At 41.0% G+C, this 20,773-nt stretch overlaps 2 protein-coding genes across 2 annotated transcripts; both read left to right on the forward strand.

The window, feature by feature from the left end:
* The first annotated feature begins 281 nt into the window (after nucleotides 1-281).
* LOC133653218 (galactose-specific lectin nattectin-like) lies at nucleotides 282-2,892 on the forward strand. Its single transcript, XM_062052294.1, has 7 exons — nucleotides 282-296; nucleotides 367-429; nucleotides 537-564; nucleotides 660-745; nucleotides 821-955; nucleotides 2,267-2,363; nucleotides 2,564-2,892. Exons 2-7 carry the CDS (start codon nucleotides 367-369, stop codon nucleotides 2,638-2,640), a joined length of 486 nt encoding a protein of 161 aa, XP_061908278.1. The 5' UTR covers nucleotides 282-296; the 3' UTR covers nucleotides 2,641-2,892.
* Nucleotides 2,893-14,179: 11,287 nt separating this feature from the next.
* Nucleotides 14,180-16,719, forward strand: LOC133654416 (galactose-specific lectin nattectin-like). The gene is made up of 6 exons (XM_062054730.1): nucleotides 14,180-14,242; nucleotides 14,350-14,377; nucleotides 14,473-14,558; nucleotides 14,634-14,768; nucleotides 16,082-16,178; nucleotides 16,444-16,719. The coding sequence occupies exons 1-6, from the start codon at nucleotides 14,180-14,182 to the stop codon at nucleotides 16,518-16,520; spliced, it is 486 nt and encodes a 161-aa protein (XP_061910714.1). The 3' UTR covers nucleotides 16,521-16,719.
* Nucleotides 16,720-20,773: the final 4,054 nt, after the last annotated feature.

Here is a 20,773-nt window from a genome sequence, read left to right on the forward strand (position 1 = left end):
TGGGATTTGAACTCCAACCTACCGATGTGGCAGGTGTTTGTCTTGCATATCTAAGATGTGACTTTCTCACCATGTTTCAATGGATGTCCTGATCTTGCTGGCTGCAAAACCAGTTTACCTTCGGGTACTAATTAAGTCACCCAACTTAATAGGACTCTCTTTTCATGTGGTAATTGTCTTTAACTGGCAGCTCACATAAGATGACGCAGAACATTATAATGATACATCTGGCTAGCATATAAAAGGCCAACTTTTTTGTTGTCCTCAGTCTGGAGCTTCACAACACCACTGGAAAGGTAACATGACACAACTTTACATCTCACTGTTTCATTTCTAATATGTCACTATTTGTCTATCATTGCACAGATGGCGTTTGCTCTTCGCGTGTTCTTCCTCCTTTGTGGGATCAGTGGACTGATGACCGGAGCTGTAAGTCCTAATCTCACCTGCTGATTTGAATAACTTATTTTTAAAAATTGATTTTCATTGATTGCTGTCTCTATTCTTGTCAATGTTCTGTTGTTTCTTCTTCACAGTGGGCTACCTTTCACCAGGACGACAAAGGTTGGTAGACTAACTTTTTCATATTGACATCTTATTCATTTCTGTGGGGTTTTGTTTCTTCATTTTTTTACTTCAAATAATAACTTGTGTTGCAGATGGTTGCTGTCCTAAGGGCTGGACTCAGTTAGATAAACGTTGTTTCATCTACCAGGAGGAAGAAAGGAGCTTCTTAGATGCAGAGGTATAGAAGGACTTCACTCAGTAGTTGGGATGTAGTTCTAAACCAGTGGTATTATGTTGTTGTTTGTCATTTTAGAGCATCTGCAAATTCCTTGGTGGGAATCTGGCCTCCATCCGCAGCGCTCTGGAATATGCGACCGTTTTGGCAGTGATTAAGGAAACGGATGATCCCATTTCTGACACCTGGATTGGACTCCATGAGGCAGTAGAGGTGAAACTTTTACCAGTACAATCATTCTAAAAAAAAAAAAATAGCATTTAATATTTTGTCACATAGAAAATAAAAGTGTCCTCCATCCTAAATCTTTGCATCAACTTAAAGGAAAGTGTAGAATGGAAGTGTTTGGACCTAGCATGCAGAAACATTGGTGGGGTTTGCAAAGGATCATTTATTTTACACAAACAAATATGCTCCATATATAGGACAATTATTTTTAATTACTTTCAAAATTTACCAAAGAAACATGAGCACTCAAGCAGCAGCATTCTGGACCATTAATGATAACAATAACAATAATTATAATAACAATAACTAAGGAAGCAGGCCCTATCTCCAAATAGTAATCACCCAAAATGTAATCACTTGTTGCTTATCCCATTTCTGACATTTCCTAAAAGTGTCACATAAATTGGATAGATCGGGCCGCTTTGGACCGAAAGATGCGTATACGTTGGACCTCCTAGCTAGCATCGGAATACTACGTCGGCTACATCCAGCGGCCTGCGAAGCAGCGGAGCCTAGCTTTACAAAAAGCCGCTCCCTGACCAGGGCTCAGAAAATCTGCAGAGACTCCTCCCACCCCCACCAAGGACTGTTTTCACTGCTGGACTCTAGAAAGAGGTTCCGCAGCCTCCGAATCAGAGCCTCCAGGTTCTGTAACAGCTTCTTCCTTCAGGCCTTAAGACTCTGGAACGCATCATAATAATCCCCTCAATTCCCCCAAAAATGGATTAAGTGGCTGGAATATGAAGACAAAATAACATACATCCATAAACCTGGATGCATATGCAAAAGTGCAATACATCTATCTGTACAGTAATCTATTTATTTATATCTACACCTTATTGCTTTTTTATCCTGCACTACCATGAGCTAATGCAACAAAATGTTGTTCTTATCTGTGCTGTAAAGTTCAAATTTGAATGACAATAAAAAGGAAGTCTAAGTCTAAATCTAAATCCTGCAAAAAACTTGTTGATTTATGTTGCTCACGAACCCGCTGACTAAAAAACCCTGGCGATCGTACAACCCCCTGGCAGAAGTGATATTCACAATAATATTGTTACAATAACTTTGTCTAGAAGTTACCATAACTATGAAGAGGTATGTCAATATCGTCATCATTTCCTGGTGCTCACAATAAAACCAACATAATAATCATCAAGATATTCCAAGGAATTAAGAATCTAAACACACTCCACAAAAATAAATGATCTTGTGACAAACACAAAAGAGCTGAAAATCTGTGCACTGATTTAACTTCTGGTGTCCCTCCATTAAACGTTTTTTTTTGTCTTACAGGAGGGTAACTTTATCTGGACTGACGGCTCAGACTTTGACTTCAGTGCCTTTAACAGTGACGATGACTCTGGAGATTGTGTTGAGATTGAAAACAGTGGTAAATATATACAATGACTATGACCTGTGATTGAGTTATTAGTATCTAGTCATAGTAACTATTTGCTTCATTTAATGTACTTCTACCAGTTTGCCAAGGCTGGATTAACATTAAGTGGGGAACTGGAGGCAGATCTGCATTATTTGCTTCAATAATCGGCAGCAGATTATCTGTAATCACACGCTTCTGTTTTCTTACAGATGAACTCTGGGATAATGAAAGCTGTAGTACTGACAACCCCTACGTTTGTGCCAGAGACGCTGACTGCCACCACTGATCAGCCCTCCAACTGTCACATCTGCCTTGACGATGCCTTTTCCACCATCTTGATGAGCTTTGTGTATTCATTAGTATATTACACAGTCTGATCGCTTTCTAATTGATTGCTGACAAACACACAAGTTGATGGTGTGTTGTGTCACATTTCTGAATGTAGTCACACAATCAGGGATGTTATCTAATCTTATTCTTTTCAATCTGAGGGTCAACAGAAGTATTTCGCCCACAGAGGCAGGGTAAAGGTGCATAAACTGGAAGAAATGCAAATAAAATTCAAATCTAAAGTTGTCATCATGTGACAGTGTCATTCATTTGCCAAAGCACAAGCAAGACAAGGTGTGTTGTTTTGTCCGTGGATGTTTTTTGTATCTGTAACACTCACAAAACAACACCGTGTTACAAGGCAGAGAAGCTGAATGGTAAGACTTCAAAGCAGACTTTAGTAAGCGTTACAAACAAAAAGAAAAAGCGATGGCTGCAAAAAGTCGTTCCAAGTGGTGAGAAACAAAAATGGACGTCAAGCCACAACTAAGGAAAAACTACACAAGAGTTAGACTCTACCCGCGTTGTTTTGATATGATATTAAAAGGTCGGGTATTCTGGAAGATCTCACAAGCATTTATATAAAACAGGTCACAGATAAATGATACAGCCTTGGTCTCAGTCCCACAAAAGCATTGTCGACTGCGTACGTAAGCACCACGAGCGGGCGCCGGCACAAGAACGAGCTTCTGAAAAGTGAGGACCGTTGAAGAATTCTTCAGTCTGTATATAGAAAAAAAATCTGATAAGTCCAAGGGGCCAACAAATCCATGGTCAACAAGTGTTCACAAAGGTGGGGGACAGTCCAAGGAAAAAACTAGTGATGAAGAGGGAGACGCTTGATTGGTTCCATCCACTGATGAGTGGGAGTCTTGGTGTATTGAAGACAGCTTGAGCGGGGTGACACAGAAACACAAACATGCATATGTATATGTACAGTATACATGTATATATACATATGTATATGTAGCAAGTGCACTGGTCAGTAGTGTACACCACTATAAAGGTAGCAAGGCTCGTATGAGAAGATAAAGGTTGAGCGCTAGAAGGGAGAGGCAGGCCATGGAACCAGCTTTGGGAAGCTGAAAAGTCAGTCTGGGCAAAGCTTGAGACCTTAGGGGCGGAGTTTGAGGGTTCAACGGCTGGGACTGACTTGCTGCTCTCGTCTTTAGAAAAAATCTCCTGGTAGTCATCTATACATAACCTAATGTCTTTAGAGGGAGGCTGACAGAATTAGTTACAAAAAAACTTGTCCTTATTGTGTGTTTTTCTATTATTTGTTGGTTTCACTGTCTTTCAGTTAAAGACCGAAACAGCCTGACTAGTATTGTTAAGTCTTGCTCTAAGATTACCGGAGTAAAACTAAGAGACTTAAACTTCTTCTGCAACCAGCAAAACCTTCAAAAAGCAAAGAGCATTTTAGCATCCCCGAGCCATGTCCTTGTCTCTGTTGCCTTCAAGGCCACGGTAAGCCCTTCCATTGTGTAAAACAAATCGCTTTTCCAAATCTTTCGTCCCCTTTGCACTCAGACTCTTAAACTCTTAACTTTTTAAACTTAAACATTTTTCAGAGTGTTGTATTGTTTATGTATTTATTGACTTTTTATTTATTGTGAGTGTCAGGTTCAAACACTGATGACATCTAACAATCAGACAAGAAGAATAAGGAAACATGCAGAAACAGAGTTCAACTTAGCTCGAGGAGACATGTGTTTTGGGCTGTACTCTAGTTACAGATCCAAACTACATTCTAAAAATCAAGCCCGCGCGCCTCCTGTATTTATTAGGAAATTGTCAAAGTTTGTTGGCGACGAACCCCAAGATGCAGAGATGATGGCAGGCATTGAACAGGAAAACATGATTTAATTAAGATACTATGGCAAAAAACAAACAAAAGGGTACAAACAAAAGGCGCGCACAAGGCGGAGAACAAACTTGGCTATGAACTAAAATAGCACAAAGGCTAACTGTCGACAAACAAAAACACTTACTGTGACACGAAGGAACTAGGACTAGAGCGGAGTGAACAAAAGTAGACAGAGCTACAACGAAGTATCGTGACAGGTAGTAGTGACAATGACCAGTAGACACTACAATAATCCAGCAGTGACTGGAGGGCAGGACAGGTTTAAATAGGCAGCTGGCTGACTGGCACCAGGTGTGGCCACATGCCAATCAGCCACAACTGAGGGGACAAAGCACTCAGGGAGAATCAGGAAATAAAGACAAAATAAAAGCACTGACAGGAAACTAAGAACAGGAAACCAAGACAAACGCAGAGGAAAACTAAAACTTGACCAAACTGTCAGGGACAACCCTGACAGTAGCCCCCCTTCCCATAACGGATACCAGACGTATAAGAAAATCCCCCCCACCCAAAATTAAAAAAAACAGTCCAAAGTCAAGGGAGGGTGGAGGGAGGACAAGAAGGTGGGCCGCCAGGCCAAGTGTCCCCGCAACCAGCGGGGAAGAGTCAGGTGGCGACGGCGAGTTGAACACCGCCGCAATTGGCAAGGCGGCTCGACCGCCGGCGTGGGAGGACCCACCGGAGACGATGGTGGCGGCGCCCTCTGCTGGCCCACCGGAGAGGGTGGTGGAGACCCCTGCTGGTCCACCGGAGAGGATGGTGGAGACCCCTGCTGGTCCACCGGAGAGGGTGGTGGAGACCCCTGCTGGTCCACCGGAGAGGATGGTGGAGACCCCTGCTGGTCCACCGGAGAGGGTGGTGGCGTCTGCTGGTCCACCGGAGAGGATGGCGCCGTCTGTTGCAGACCCCTCGGAGATGATGGCGCCATCTCTTGCAGACCCACTGGGGTGAGTAGCTGTGCCTCCCCAACTGCACAGCTACTCATAACCCCCCCCCAAGTGACGGATCCCAGACGTCCCCAGATAGGCCCACAGACGACAGGCGTGGGTGGGAGAGGGCTTGAAAAGCGGCTGAACTTTTCTTTAAATTAGCCACTAGTTCTAAAGCCTTGTTAAGCCTCTCTGCCATGGACATCTCTGCGAGGTTTGTGTTAGGCTGGATTATTCTGTCAAAGTTTGTTGGTGCCGAACCCCAAGATGCAGAGATGATGGCAGGCATTGAACAGGAAAACATGATTTAATTAAGATACTATGGCAAAAAACAAACAAAAGGGTACAAACAAAAGGCGCGCACAAGGCGGAGAACAAACTTGGCTATGAACTAAAATAGCACAAAGGCTAACTGTCGACAAACAAAAACACTTACTGTGACACGAAGGAACTAGGACTAGAGCGGAGTGAACAAAAGTAGACAGAGCTACAACGAAGTATCGTGACAGGTAGTAGTGACAATGACCAGTAGACACTACAATAATCCAGCAGTGACTGGAGGGCAGGACAGATTTAAATAGGCAGCTGGCTGACTGGCACCAGGTGTGGCCACGTGCCAATCAGCCACAGCTGAGGGGACAAAGCACTCAGGGAGAATCAGGAAATGAAGACAAAATAAAAGCACTGACAGGAAACTAAGAACAGGAAACCAAGACAAGCGCAGAGGAAAACTAAAACTTGACCAAACTGTCAGGGACAACCCTGACAGTAGCCCCCCTTCCCATAACGGATACCAGACGTATAAGAAAATCCCCCCCACCCAAAATTAAAAAAAACAGTCCAAAGTCAAGGGAGGGTGGAGGGAGGACAAGAAGGTGGGCCGCCAGGCCAAGTGTCCCCGCAACCAGCGGGGAAGAGTCAGGTGGCGACGGCGAGTTGAACGCCGCCGCAATTGGCGAGGCGGCTCGACCGCCGGCGTGGGAGGACCCACCGGAGACGATGGTGGCGGCGCCCTCTGCTGGCCCACCGGAGAGGGTGGTGGAGACCCCTGCTGGTCCACCGGAGAGGATGGTGGAGACCCCTGCTGGTCCACCGGAGAGGGTGGTGGAGACCCCTGCTGGTCCACCGGAGAGGATGGTGGAGACCCCTGCTGGTCCACCGGAGAGAGTGGTGGCGTCTGCTGGTCCACCGGAGAAGATGGTGCCGTCTGTTGCAGACCCCTCGGAGATGATGGCGCCATCTCTTGCAGACCCACTGGGGTGAGTAGCTGTGCCTCCCCAACTGCACAGCTACTCATAACCCCCCCCCCCCCCCCCAAGTGACGGATCCCAGACATCCCCAGATAGGCCCACAGACGACAGGCGTGGGTGGGAGAGGGCTTGAAAAGCGGCCGAACTTTTCTTTAAATTAGCCACTAGTTCTAAAGCCTTGTTAAGCCTCTCTGCCATGGACATCTCTGCGAGGTTTGTGTTAGGCTGGATTATTCTGTCAAAGTTTGTTGGTGCCGAACCCCAAGATGCAGAGATGATGGCAGGCATTGAACAGGAAAACATGATTTAATTAAGATACTATGGCAAAAAACAAACAAAAGGGTACAAACAAAAGGCGCGCACAAGGCGGAGAACAAACTTGGCTATGAACTAAAATAGCACAAAGGCTAACTGTCGACAAACAAAAACACTTACTGTGACACGAAGGAACTAGGACTAGAGCGGAGTGAACAAAAGTAGACAGAGCTACAACGAAGTATCGTGACAGGTAGTAGTGACAATGACCAGTAGACACTACAATAATCCAGCAGTGACTGGAGGGCAGGACAGGTTTAAATAGGCAGCTGGCTGACTGGCACCAGGTGTGGCCACGTGCCAATCAGCCACAGCTAAGGGGACAAAGCACTCAGGGAGAATCAGGAAATAAAGACAAAATAAAAGCACTGACAGGAAACTAAGAACAGGAAACCAAGACAAACGCAGAGGAAAACTAAAACTTGACCAAACTGTCAGGGACAACCTTGACAGAAATGGCCCTATTACATCACTGTCGCTGAGGGAAGGGGGGTAATCTCGACAACTCCATTTAGACACAATATTATGATTATACAAAAATGCAAATATGTTGACACTTGGTGCTATCGCCCAGTCTCCGCTTTGTCTGCGTCCCGGAACCCAATGTTCGGCCTTGGCAGCCAGCAGGCCGAGTACTGGTATTATCGCCCAGTCTCTGCTTTGTCTGCGTCCCGGAACCCAATGTTCGGCCTTGGCAGCCAGCAGGCAGAGTCTGAACACAACACTGATAAAGAGGCTAGCAATCTCAAGAGATTGCTAGCTCTGAACAAATACAAAAATACCATTGCAGCACAAATCGACAATACTATAGGGATCCAAATCTAGAACATGCCAGGAGGAATGTGTCCGTCATCAACGACCAGCCTTGTGAGGGGGTGAGTAACCTGACTTCTCCTAACTTGGCTGTAAAAAATGGGTTATTGTATCGAGTGGTCACAGCTAAGGATGGGGGGGGGGGGGCGAACAGTTGTTGGTGCCTAAGGACTTTGTGTCCCGAGTTCTCTTTTTAGCTCATATTCACCAGATGGGGGAACATCTGGCTGTCCAAAAAACATATGACAGAGTGCTGGGGAGATTTTATTGGCCAGGGGTGAAGAGGGCTGTGGAGGACTTCTGTCAAACTTGTCCATAGTGTCAGAAGGTTGCACGCCGCCCCACTGTCCGTAACCTTCTCATTCCGCTATCATCTAGGTTCCATTCTCCCGGGTGGCACTGGACGTTGTCGGGCCTCTTCCCAAGTGAGCCCGAGGCCATAGGCTCATACTGGTATTTACTTACATTGTTATGCCTGTTTGATTGTGGACTATTACTGACACCTTGTGGCGATGGGAAATGCTGCGCGTCATTAGTTTGGGCACTTCCGGTTTACGAGTTAGTCCAGTTTATAATCAATGAGAAGTAGACGAGTTGTGTTAGCTCTTACAAGCCTTGGAAAAGATAAGTCTGTAAGTAAACTGTTTAACTTGTTTATGTAACTCAATATTAAGGTGGAAAGTGGCTAAATTTGATAGTAAGATGTGTATTGAAAAACGATTTTTGTGCACTAATATAATGGATGTTTGAGGACTTAAAATGGCTGCCGGTCGCATATTTCCACCATCGAAATAGTTTCAACTCTCAGCAGTATTTGTTTGGTGATAATGCTGTATATTTGTGTAAAGCTAATGTTTACATATTGTGTATTACATTTCAGTATGTTAATTGAATCATATAGCTTATACATTGTTATTGTGTGTATTTCAATTTTACAATAAATTAAAAAAAAAAGTCCAGTGCAAGACAAAGCAAGATCAACAACAATAAAGAGCCTAAATGGATTCATCTGCTTTGGAACTTTATTAGAACGTCCTGGATTGGTTGTTAGCTGTCTGCCAAGCTGTACAACCTCAACACATATAGTGAGGGCAGAACATACATGTTTCACTGTATTTAAAACAACTTTTAGCTCATATGAATTATCCATTTATTACAGTCCCTAAAATTCATTAGGAAATAGGCCGGAGGTCTTTTAAGTTTAAAGTTTTATCTGATTGGAACAATCTTTGTCGCGATTTGTTGGTGACAAACCCCAAGATGCAGAGATGGCAGGCGTGATGCAGGAAAACATGACTTTAATGTTCAAAGGAAATGCAGGAAAACAGGAATCAGGAACCAAGATGACCGGAACACAGGAGACAGCAAACAGGAACCAGGCAACAGGCAACAGGCTATTTAGACCAAACTTGTTTACATAAATGTATTATCAGGAGGCCAAATGGACCTCTTCACTAGAATGCTAATAATGACTTACACTTGTTTGCTTTCTGCTCGACCTTCCTCTCATAACACTTGGTCGCAGGTGTGGTCAAGAAGGGCTGAGACACGGGGTAAGGGGCAGAATCAAGTCTGAAATCATGAAGCCCAATGAAAAGTCCAGTCGAGTCTAATCAGTCAGTACGTGTCCATGCACTAAATAGTTAGTCTCCGAATAATCCTCCTACAGACCATAGAAACACCTAACACACCTGGATTATGCGATTGGAAACCAGATCTCTCGAGTGGGTGTGTGCGACCGGAGAGGACCTTCGTATCGCGCAGGCGTCAGTCTCAATGTTGCCGGATACAACCCGGGAGCAGATACCATTCAATAAAAACGTAGCAACAATTGTCATGAGGAGGATACGTTTTATTTAAAATGCGAATGAGATGAAAAATAATCAAGCAGGTATATTTTTCTTCTTCTTCTGTTGTGTGTCTGCGAGCGGAGCATAACAACAACAAGAGTGTGTTGTTGCCGGTGCTGTAGCTGTGGCTAACAAGCCAGCTCGCTCGGTGACTGACTAACGACACCATGTCTATGGTTTGGGATTATTTTAAAGTGTGTCTGACGGATAAAAAACTGGCAAATTGCAATGACTGCAAAAAGTTGGTTATGCGAGGAGGAACCAAGACGTCTTCCTTTAATACGAGCAATTTGATCTCCCACCTCTTCAAGAATCATAAGGAGATACACCATGAATACAAGCGGAAGATGGATGAAAAGCAAACACCGAAGGCAGCTTGCAGTGAACGGAGGTGCCCTGTCTCAACGCAGCATTTCAGAAGACTGCTAGGCCACTTCAAGCACTCACCACTAGCTTGCAGCACATTTCTTACACTCATACAAATACGTTAGAGCAGAGCAGATTATTATTTCCTGTTATACAGTATACCAGGCAGTCTACTAAAGGAGGACTATGTTATTGTTTACTTTATTACTCTAGTATACTCTGGACCAGGGGTCACCAACGCGGTGCCCGCGGGCACCAGGTCGCCCGTAAGGACCAGATGAGTCGCCTGCGGGCCTGTTCCAAAAAAAAAAAAAAAAAAAAAAAATTTTTTTTTTTTTTTAAATTAAATCTACATAGAAAAAACACAAGATACACTTTCAATCAGTGCATCAACCCAAACAACCTCCCCCATGCACACTCATCCACACCCACTCACACAAAAGGGGTTATTTCTTTCTGCTACCAATATTCTGGTTCCCACAACACAGACAACACATCTGCAAGAGACACAGTCCCTGAACACAACATAGACAACACATCTGCAAGGGACACAGTCCCTGAAGCACACATGATTGTATAGGCTGCTGGTCCACTAACATTTTCATAAATTACAATTTTTTATGTAATTATTTTTATATTGTTTTACTTTCTTTTTTATCCAAGAAAATGTTTTTTATTTATTTATCTTATTTTATTTTATTTTTTAAAAAAGGGCCTTATCTTCAACAGACCAGGTTGTCAATGAAATTAGATTTGTTTAAAGGGTTTTTTAAACCAGGCCCAGTCCAGATAATGTCCAAGTCGGACTCAGCAACACACACCTTCATTTATGTACACAGAAACAAATGAGGGAACACAACAGATTGCATATAATTTATAAACAAAATTACATTTTCAAAATAAGCATTTATGTACAGTCCAGATTATGTCCAGGTCCCTCAAATTAGGGAACACAACAACAGATATCATATAATCTATAAACATAATTATACTTTCAAAATAAGCCTTTGAGGACTTCTCATCTTTTTTTTAATGTTTTTTGGCATCATTATCGTTTTCAACCATGTAACTTTCTAAAGTTAGAAAATACTGAATAAATGTTTTAAAGAAAGTAATACCAAGTGAATATCTGTTTTTGGCCTTAAAAATAAACATTTTACCGAGTACTATAATTAAATTGACTAAATCATGATTGTCAATGAACTCTCCTAAAATAACAGAAACCACATTAAGCTTCATAAACAAACCAATCCTTAAACACATTTTTTCAACTTCCACCCAAAACAAAGACACAATATGACAATACCAAAACAAATGCAGGGTGGATTCAGGCTCCTGACAACAAAATGGGCAATCATCTGACTCTGTCATATTCCATAATTTTGACATTTTCCCTGTGGGTAAGAAGTTATAAATAATTTGAATTTGAAAATAACGATTTTGCACATCGATAGTGGTTTTATAGATTAGTTTGATTATGGCATCCCATGGCAACGGGCAGTCAAAAAAGTCCTCCCATTTTCCATTTGTGTTGTATGAGGCAGCCTGCAAAGATTTCTTTATTAAATAAAAATTATATATTTTTCTATTTATTTTAGTTCCTTTTTGCCAACTAGAATTTCTTATTAGAGGTTTACAAACTAATAATTTAGTAGTTCCATAATTAATTATTTGTTTCCATATTTTCCCAATTACTCCAGTTAGTTGATAAAATGAAAAGCTTGAGCAAGCATCACCATACATAGCTCTAAATTCATCATACTTCATCATTTTACCATTCTCATTGATAATATCATTGACAAAAATGATTCCTCTTTCAAACATATTTTTTCAAAAGAAAGGCTTTCCATCTATTACAATATTAGAGTTAATCCATATTAACTGCTGCAAAATATCCTCTCTTTTTTCTGGCACATCAAATTGAAAACACCACTATGAGTGGATTGTTTCCTTTATGAACCCCGCCATGTTTCCCAGCAGACTCTCTGGGAGGGGATCACTTGTAAAAAAGGATACAATTTCTTTTGATACAGTACATGTTTTTTGTCCAACAGGACATTTGTGTACCACTCAATGTTTAAATACATCTTTGGAACAATTGATGCTTTTAAAGACAGACACATAGCTTCAAGGTTGAGAAGTTTCAGGCCCCCATATTCATACTCTTTGTACAAAACCTTTCTTTTAATCTTTTCTGGTTTGCCGTTCCAGACAAAATCGAAGACCCTCCGCTCATAAATCTTAAAAAAGTTTTGTGATGGAGCTGGTAATGACAAAAACAAATAAATAAATTGAGGAATAATTAACGAGTTGGCAATAGACATTTTACCATGCAAGGTTAGGGATTTCCCTTTCCATAATTGCATAATTTTGTCCAGCTTTCTTAGTCGATTATCATAATTTACTGAGCCTAGATCTTCCAGATTTTCTGGGACAACAACACCAAGTATGTTAACTGGTCCATCTGTCCACAAAACAGGCACTTTGCATTCCATTCGAAAGGACGTTCCCTTTAGATTTTCGATTCTTAACATTTTTCATTTATCATAATTAAGCTTAAGGCCAGATTGCTGTGAAAATATGTCCAAAAGATTAAGAAGGTTCCGCAAACAATGAGGAAAAATCTTATCTTTGTGAATCAGCCTTTTCTGACATGAACTTCATCAAGAACAAACACAGAACACGCCTCACTGATGCACATCTGCAAGACTCACTCAGAGTTGCAGTGTCAAGTTACACACCAGAGTACAACACACTAGTTAACAGCATGCAATGCCAGGCTTCCCACTAACTGACAAAGAAACAGATAACAGATTTGGTGTCCAGTTCAAAGTGTGACATCATTTAAAAATTTGAGAGTTTACTTTTGTTATTATTTGTACAAACATGGTGCAAAGTAATTCATGATTTGTTACAAAATGTTAGTGGCTAGCTAGTTAAAATGGGATATTGTGATTTCACAAGACTGTCTTAGAAGTGATCATTTGAAAATGTCCAATTTGAAAAATGTGCACTTAGAGAAAATATAAAAATAAAGTGTTGCATATTGATATTTATCTGTTTCTATATATATTTATTGTGAGAAATCATTAAGATGATCAGTGTTTCCACAAAGATAAATATCATTAATTATTAATAATAACAGAGTTAAAGGTAAACTGAGCAAATTGGCTACTTCTGGCAATTTATTTAAGTGTGTATCTAACTGGTAGCCCTTCGAAGTCATCAGTACCCAAGAAGTAGCCCTTGGTTTCAAAAAGGTTGGTGACCCCTGCTCTGGACTGAAGTTGTGTGCCTTCATTGTTTTTGTAGCTGCTGTTTTGAGGCATGTTTTAAAAAATAATGCACTTTGTGAAAGTCAAAGTATAGTATTTCCCATAGTTGTAGTGAGTATCAGGATTATCTCAGGGAGAGCATGTCCGAAATTCCAAGCTGCTGTTTTGAGGCATGTTTAAAAAAATAATGCACTTTGTGACGTCAATAATAAATATGGCAGTGCCATGTTGGCACTTTTTTCCATAACTTGAGTTGAAGTTGTTCTCTTATTTTGGAAAACCTTGTTACATTGTTTCATGCATCCAGCGGGGCATGACAACAAAATTAGGCATAATAATGTGTTAATTCCACGACTGTATATATCGGTATCGCTTGATATGGGAATCTGTAATTAAGAGTTGGACAATATCAGAATATCGTCAAAAAAGCCATTATCGGACATCTCTAGTATTTAGTGACCTTGACAATGTTGGTGATGCTTGGTATGTGGCAGGTGTTTGTCTTGCATATCTAAGATGTGACTTTCTCACCATGTTTCAATGGATGTCCTGATCTTGCTGGCTGCAAAACCAGTTTACATTCGGGTACTAATTAAGTCACCCAACCTAACCCAACTTAATAGGACTCTCTTTTCATGTGGTAATTGTCTTCAGCTCACATAAGATGACACAGAACATTATAATGATACATCTGGCTAGCATATAAAAGGCCAACTTTTTTGTTGTCCTCAGTCTGGAGCTTCACAACACCACTGGAAAGGTAACATGACACAACTTTACATCTCACGGTTTCATTTCTAATATGTCACTATTTGTCTATCATTGCACAGATGGCGTTTGCTCTTCGCGTGTTCTTCCTCCTTTGTGGGATCAGTGGACTGATGACCGGAGCTGTAAGTCCTAATCTCACCTGCTGATTTGAATAACTTATTTTTAAAAATTGATTTTCATTGATTGCTGTCTCTATTCTTGTCAATGTTCTGTTGTTTCTTCTTCACAGTGGGCTACCTTTCACCATGACGACAAAGGTTGGTAGACTAACTTTTTCATATTGACATCTTATTCATTTCTATGGGGTTTTGTTTCTTCATTTTTTTCCTTCAAATAATAACTTGTGTTGCAGATGGTTGCTGTCCTAAGGGCTGGACTCAGTTAGATAAACGTTGTTTCATCTACAGGGAGGAAGAAAGGAGCTTCTTAGATGCAGAGGTATGGAAGGACTTCACTCAGTAGTTGGGATGTAGTTCTAAACCAGTGGTATTATGTTGTTGTTTGTCATTTTAGAGCATCTGCAAATTGCTTGGTGGGAATCTGGCCTCCATCCGCAGCGCTCTGGAATATGCGACCGTTTTGGCAGTGATTAAGGAAACGGTTGATCCCTTTTTTGACACCTGGATTGGACTCCATGAGGCGATAGAGGTGAAACTTTTACCAGTACAATCATTCTAAAAATTAAAAAAAAAAGGATTTCATATTTTGTCACACAGAAAATAAAAGTGTCCTCCATCTTAAATCTTTGCATCAACTTAAAGGAAAGTGTAGAATGGAAGTGTTTGGACCTAGCATGCAGAAACATTGGTGGGGTTTGCAAAGGATCATTTATTTTACACAAACAAATATGCTCCATGTATAGGACAATTATTTTTAATTACTTTCAAAATTTACCAAAGAAACATGAGCACTCAAGCAGCAGCATTCTGGACCATTAATGATAACAATAACAATAATTATAGTAACAATAACTAAGGAAGCAGGCCCTATCTCCAAATAGTAATCACCCAAAATGTAATCACTTGTTGCTTATCCCATTTCTGACATTTCCTAAAAGTGTCACATAAATTGGATAGATCGGGCCGCTTTGGACCGAAAGATGCGTATACGTTGGACCTCCTAGCTAGCATCGGAATACTACGTCGGCTACATCCAGCGGCCTGTGAAGCAGCGGAGCCTAGCTTTACAAAAAGCCGCTCCCTGACCAGGGCTCAGAAAATCTGCAGAGACTCCTCCCACCCCCACCAAGGACTGTTTTCACTGCTGCACTCTAGAAAGAGGTTCCGCAGCCTCCGAATCAGAGCCTCCAGGTTCTGTAACAGCTTCTTCCTTCAGGCCGTAAGACTCTGGAACGCATCATAATAATCCCCTCAATTCCCCCAAAAATGGATTAAGTGGCTGGAATATGAAGACAAAATAACATACATCCATAAACCTGGATGCATATGCAAAAGTGCAATATATTTATCTGTACAGTAATCTATTTATTTATATCTGCACCTTATTGCTTTTTTATCCTGCACTACCATGAGCTAATGCAACAAAATGTTGTTCTTATCTGTGCTGTAAAGTTCAAATTTGAATGACAATAAAAAGGAAGTCTAAGTCTAAATCTAAATCCTGCAAAAAACGTGTTGATTTATGTTGCTCACGAACCCGCTGACTAAAAAACCCTGGCGATCGTACAACCCCCTGGCAGAAGTGATATTCACAATAATATTGTTACAATAACTTTGTCTAGAAGTTACCATAACTATGAAGAGGTATGTCAATATCGTCATCATTTCCTGGTGCTCACAATAAAACCAACATAATAATCATCAAGATATTCCAAGGAATTAAGAATCTAAACACACTCCACAAAAATAAATGATCTTGTGACAAACACAAAAGAGCTGAAAATCTGTGCACTGATTTAACTTCTGGTGTCCCTCCATTAAACGTTTTTTTTTGTCTTACAGGAGGGTAACTTTATCTGGACTGACGGCTCAGACTTTGACTTCAGTGCCTTTAACAGTGACGATGACCCTGGAGATTGTATTGAGATTGAAAGCAGTGGTAAATATATACAATGATTATGACCTGTGATTGAGTTATTAGTATCTAGTCATAGTAACTATTTGCTTCATTTAATGTACTTCTACCAGTTTGCCAAGGCTGGATTAACATTAAGTGGGGAACTGGAGGCAGATCTGCATTATTTGCTTCAACAATCAATCAATGTTTATTTATATAGCCCTAAATCACAAGTGTCTCAAAGGGCTGCACAAGCCACAACGACATCCTCGATTATCTGTAACCACCCGCTTCTGTTTTCTTACAGGTGAACTCTGGGATAATGAAAGCTGTAGTACTGACAACCCCTACGTTTGTGCCAGAGACGCTGACTGCCACCACTGATCAGCCCTCCAACTGTCACATCTGCCTTGACGATGCCTTTTCCACCATCTTGATGAGCTTTGTGTATTCATTAGTATATTACACAGTCTGATCGCTTTCTAATTGATTGCTGACAAACACACAAGTTGATGGTGTGTTGTGTCACATTTCTGAATGTAGTCACACAATCAGGGATGTTATCTAATCTTATTCTTTTCAATCTGAGGGTAAACAGAAGTATTTCGCCCACAGAGGCAGGGTAAAGGTGCATAAACTGGAAGAAATGCAAATAAAATTCAAATCTAAAGTTGTCATCAAGTGACAGTGTCATTCATTTGCCAAAGCACAAGCAAGACAAGGTGTGTTGTTTTGTCCGTGGATGTTTTTTGTATCTGTAACACTCACAAAACAGCACCGTGTTACAAGGCAGAGAAGCTGAAGGGTAAGACTTCAAAGCAGACTTTAGTAAGCGTTACAAACAGAAAGAAAAAAGTGGTGAGAAAATAAATGGACTTCAAGCCACAACTAAGGAAAACAACACAAGAGTTAGACCATACTTGCCAACCCTCCCGAATTTTCCGGGAGACACCCGAATTTCAGTGCCTCTCCCGAAAATCTCCCGGGACAACCATTCTCCTGAATTTCTCCGGATTTCCAGCCGAACTTAAGGCATTGATTGATTGATTGAGACTTTTATTAGTAGGTTGCACAGTGAAGTACATATTCCGTACAATTGACCACTAAATGGTAACACCCCAATAAGTTTTTCAACTTGTTTAAGTCGGGGTCCACTTAAATTGATATATACGCCCCCTCCAGGTCCGTGCGGACCTGAGTGAGGACAGCCTGTCGTCACGTCCGCTTTTCCTTCATTTAAACAGCTGCCGGCCCAGTCACGTTAGAACATGTACGGCTTTTGGCGAGTGCACAACTGCACACACATCAAGAAGGAGACGAAGAAGAGACAGTCATGGCGACGACGAGAATAGAACGAGGATGGACAATTCAACCCTAAACTCACTCATTTCCTGCAAATTAAATGTCACAGATGCTGCCTGTAATAGAATCTAAGTTGTAAGTTGCTATCTCCTGGTGAATGTTGGGTGTAGTGTTCTGTGGTTACTTTTTGCTTGCAACGGTTTACGTTGTATTGCGCACCCTGACGGCAAGTGTGGGAGTCGGTTCTGAAGTATGAAGTAAAGAGACGTAACTTCGTCACCTCGCCTGGTTATTGACGCCAACCCAGAATATTACACTGCCCATACCTATGCTCCTTCAAAGGCTGTGCTACTGGCTGCAAAGCATTGCACTTCCAAATACAACAATGAGTAGAGGAGTGTTATGTGTGTATATGTGGACATAAATGAACACTGAAATCCAAGTATTTCTTTTATTTATATGTATATATGTATATATATATATATATATACATAATAAAAAACATATATACTGTATATATATATATATATATATATATATATATATATATATATATATATATATATATATATATATATATATATATATATATATATATATATATATATATATATATATATATATAGCTAGAATTCACTGAAAGTGAAGTATTTATTTTATTTATATATATATATATATATAAGAAATACTTGAAGGGTTAGGGTTAGGGTTAGGGTTAGGGCCTGTTTTGCTGCCAATGGAACTGCTGCTTTAAATGGGACAATGAAAAAGGAGGATTAGCTCCAAATTGTTCAGGACAAGCTAAAATCATCAGCCCGGAGGTTGGGTCTTGTTGGGGGTTCCAACAGGACAATGACCCCAAACACACCTCAAAAGTGGTAAAGGAATGGCTAAATCAGGCTAGAATGAAGGTTTTAGAATGGCCTTCCCAAAGTCCTGACTTAAAGGTGTGGACAATGCTGAAGAAACAAGTCCATGTCAGAAAACCAACACATTTAGCTGAACTGCACCAATTTTGTCAAGAGGAGTGGCCAAAAATTCAAGCAGAAGCTTGTGGATGGCTACCAAAAGCGCCTTATTGCAGGTCAACTTGCCAAGGGACATGTAAGCAAATATTAACATTGCTGTATGTATACTTTTAACCCTCACATTTTCAGTAGAGCCATAATAAATTCATAAAAGAAGCAAACTTCATGAATGTTTTTTGTGAGCAACAAGTATGTGCTCCAATCACAAAAGAAGAATGACTGTAAAGTCAAGACAGCCATGACATGATGTTCTTTACAAGTGTACGTACACTTTTGACCACCACTGTAGTCAATATTATTATTTGAAACAATATGTTGCTGATATGCATCAAAGGTTCTGAAATCTCTTCAATAAACTTTTTGAGCCGGGGTGGATTACTGACCTGGCTGAGACTGAAAGAAGGTCCCTGAGTTGCCTTCCGAAGGACTAGACGCCCCCGTTATCTGTTATTTAGCAATTCAATCATTGAACCCAGTCAACATCCTTTGCAGCCGAAAGTGGCTCCCGACATCTGCGGTCCCTTCTCAAGGTTCCTTATTTTCTCCCACTTGGGGTTTTTGAGTTTTCCCTGATAGGGGTTAAGAGCAGAAGATGTCGTTGGGAGTTTGTAAAGTCCGTTGCAAACAGGGGCTACTGATTGTTTAGGACTACATTTTCCAAGTAGCTACTTCATAACTCACACCACCACATAGAAGAATAGAATAGAATGGACTTTATTGTCATTATATTTGCATATAACGAGATTAAGGACTCCAACTTAAGGTGCGGTAGTGGGAACAAATATGGGGTAAAAATAAATGACACAAGAGGTAATAAAAAAAACAAAAAACAACAACTAACAATTGAAATAAACAGACTACTCTCCAATAAAAATAATAAGCAATCCCGTACATTATACAAAACACTATAGAAATACAAAATACTGTACAATATACAGTACAAGACAAGAGTACCGGAGTAAAAAATAACAATCAGTGTGGGATGTATTGCACTCGAAGGGTAATATTGCACAGTAGGGTATTAGGGTAGGATATTGTATAGGGGTGAATTATTATTATAAGTTAGAGTTCAAGATGGTACATGAGTACTTGTGTTTTTAAATGATTTCAAACTAATTACTCAACCGGTTTTACAGCTGGTTGGTGTGTCACCACTTGACTTAATAACAATTAATAACAGGTTACATTCAATTATTTTTTTTAAATGTGCGTAGGTTTTGTTTGTGCCAAATGAAGACATAAATACCAAATTAAGCTATTATTTATCTTGTGTTCATGACTTTCCTGTACAAACTTGTCACTGGTCAGTGGTGGGAGGAAGTCACTCATGTGCAAGTCACTGAGGTGACAATCAAACTAATCTAGTCCACTCCAAAATCTTGTGGTTAAGTGTCCCCAGAGAATATGGAGTCTAGGATAAATATTAAGTTAAGTGTCCCCAGAGAATATGGAGTCTAGGATACATATTAAGTTAAGTGTCCCCAGAGAATATGGAGTCTAGGATAAATATTAAGTTAAGTGTCCCCAGAGAATATGGAGTCTAGGATAAATATTAAGTTAAGTGTCCCCAGGTCTCGGCGGGTTTCAACCAGTCAAATTCAGGACTTTTTTAAGACCACGATCAATAAAAGTCACATTGTCTCCATTGCATGAATCTACTTAGTCTGGGACTCAGCACTAATTAAAGATTGTGATGATGACAACAGTCTAATATGTGGTTTTGTATTACAATGACATTACTGGGGCACCTATGGCACGGCGTGGTGCGGTTGGCAGAGTGGCCGTGCCAGCAACCCGAGGGTTCCTGGTTCGATCCCCAGGTTCTACCAACCTAGTCACACAACGGATGTGAAGAAGCTGGGGCTTTGTTGGTAGAAGCTGGGGCTTTGTTGGTAGAAGCTGGGGCTTTGTTGTGTCCTTGAGCAAGACACTTCACCCTTGCTCCTGATGGGTGCTGGTTAGCGCCTTGCATGGCAGCTCCCGCCATCAGTGTGTGAATGTGGAAATAGTGTCTAAATGCTTTGAGTACCTTGAAGGTAGAAAAGCGCTTTACAAGCATAACCCACATGGTGAATGAGATGGGTTGTGTCAAAACAAATCTGCTCTATTTTTGGAGGGGAAATAAAGCACCAACGGTTGGATTTTTCTTACCCCCAAAATTTTGGGAGAAGAAAAAAATCTGCAAAAATGCTGAATGAAGAACGTCAGTGATGTCTATGAAACTATGTAACAGTCTGAGTGCACTCCATGCACTTTGAGCCAGTTCCAGGGTGCAGCATGGGGCGGGGTGGCGCTCCCACGTACAAG

The sequence above is a fragment of the Entelurus aequoreus genome, linkage group LG07 (assembly GCF_033978785.1).
Source record: "Entelurus aequoreus isolate RoL-2023_Sb linkage group LG07, RoL_Eaeq_v1.1, whole genome shotgun sequence".
Taxonomy (NCBI): Eukaryota; Metazoa; Chordata; class Actinopteri; order Syngnathiformes; family Syngnathidae; genus Entelurus; species Entelurus aequoreus.

Excerpts from the sequence above, each read along its gene's own strand:
- LOC133653218 (XM_062052294.1), top strand. The coding sequence starts at position 367 with ATGGCGTTTGCTCTTCGCGTGTTCTTCCTCCTTTGTGGGATCAGTGGA. Across the intron at positions 565-659 it reads CTTTCACCAGGACGACAAAG|ATGGTTGCTGTCCTAAGGGC; the intron begins GTTGGTAGACTA and ends CTTGTGTTGCAG. Across the intron at positions 746-820 it reads GGAGCTTCTTAGATGCAGAG|AGCATCTGCAAATTCCTTGG; the intron begins GTATAGAAGGAC and ends TTGTCATTTTAG.
- LOC133654416 (XM_062054730.1), top strand. The coding sequence starts at position 14,180 with ATGGCGTTTGCTCTTCGCGTGTTCTTCCTCCTTTGTGGGATCAGTGGA. Across the intron at positions 14,243-14,349 it reads GTGGACTGATGACCGGAGCT|TGGGCTACCTTTCACCATGA; the intron begins GTAAGTCCTAAT and ends TCTTCTTCACAG. Across the intron at positions 16,179-16,443 it reads TATTGAGATTGAAAGCAGTG|GTGAACTCTGGGATAATGAA; the intron begins GTAAATATATAC and ends GTTTTCTTACAG.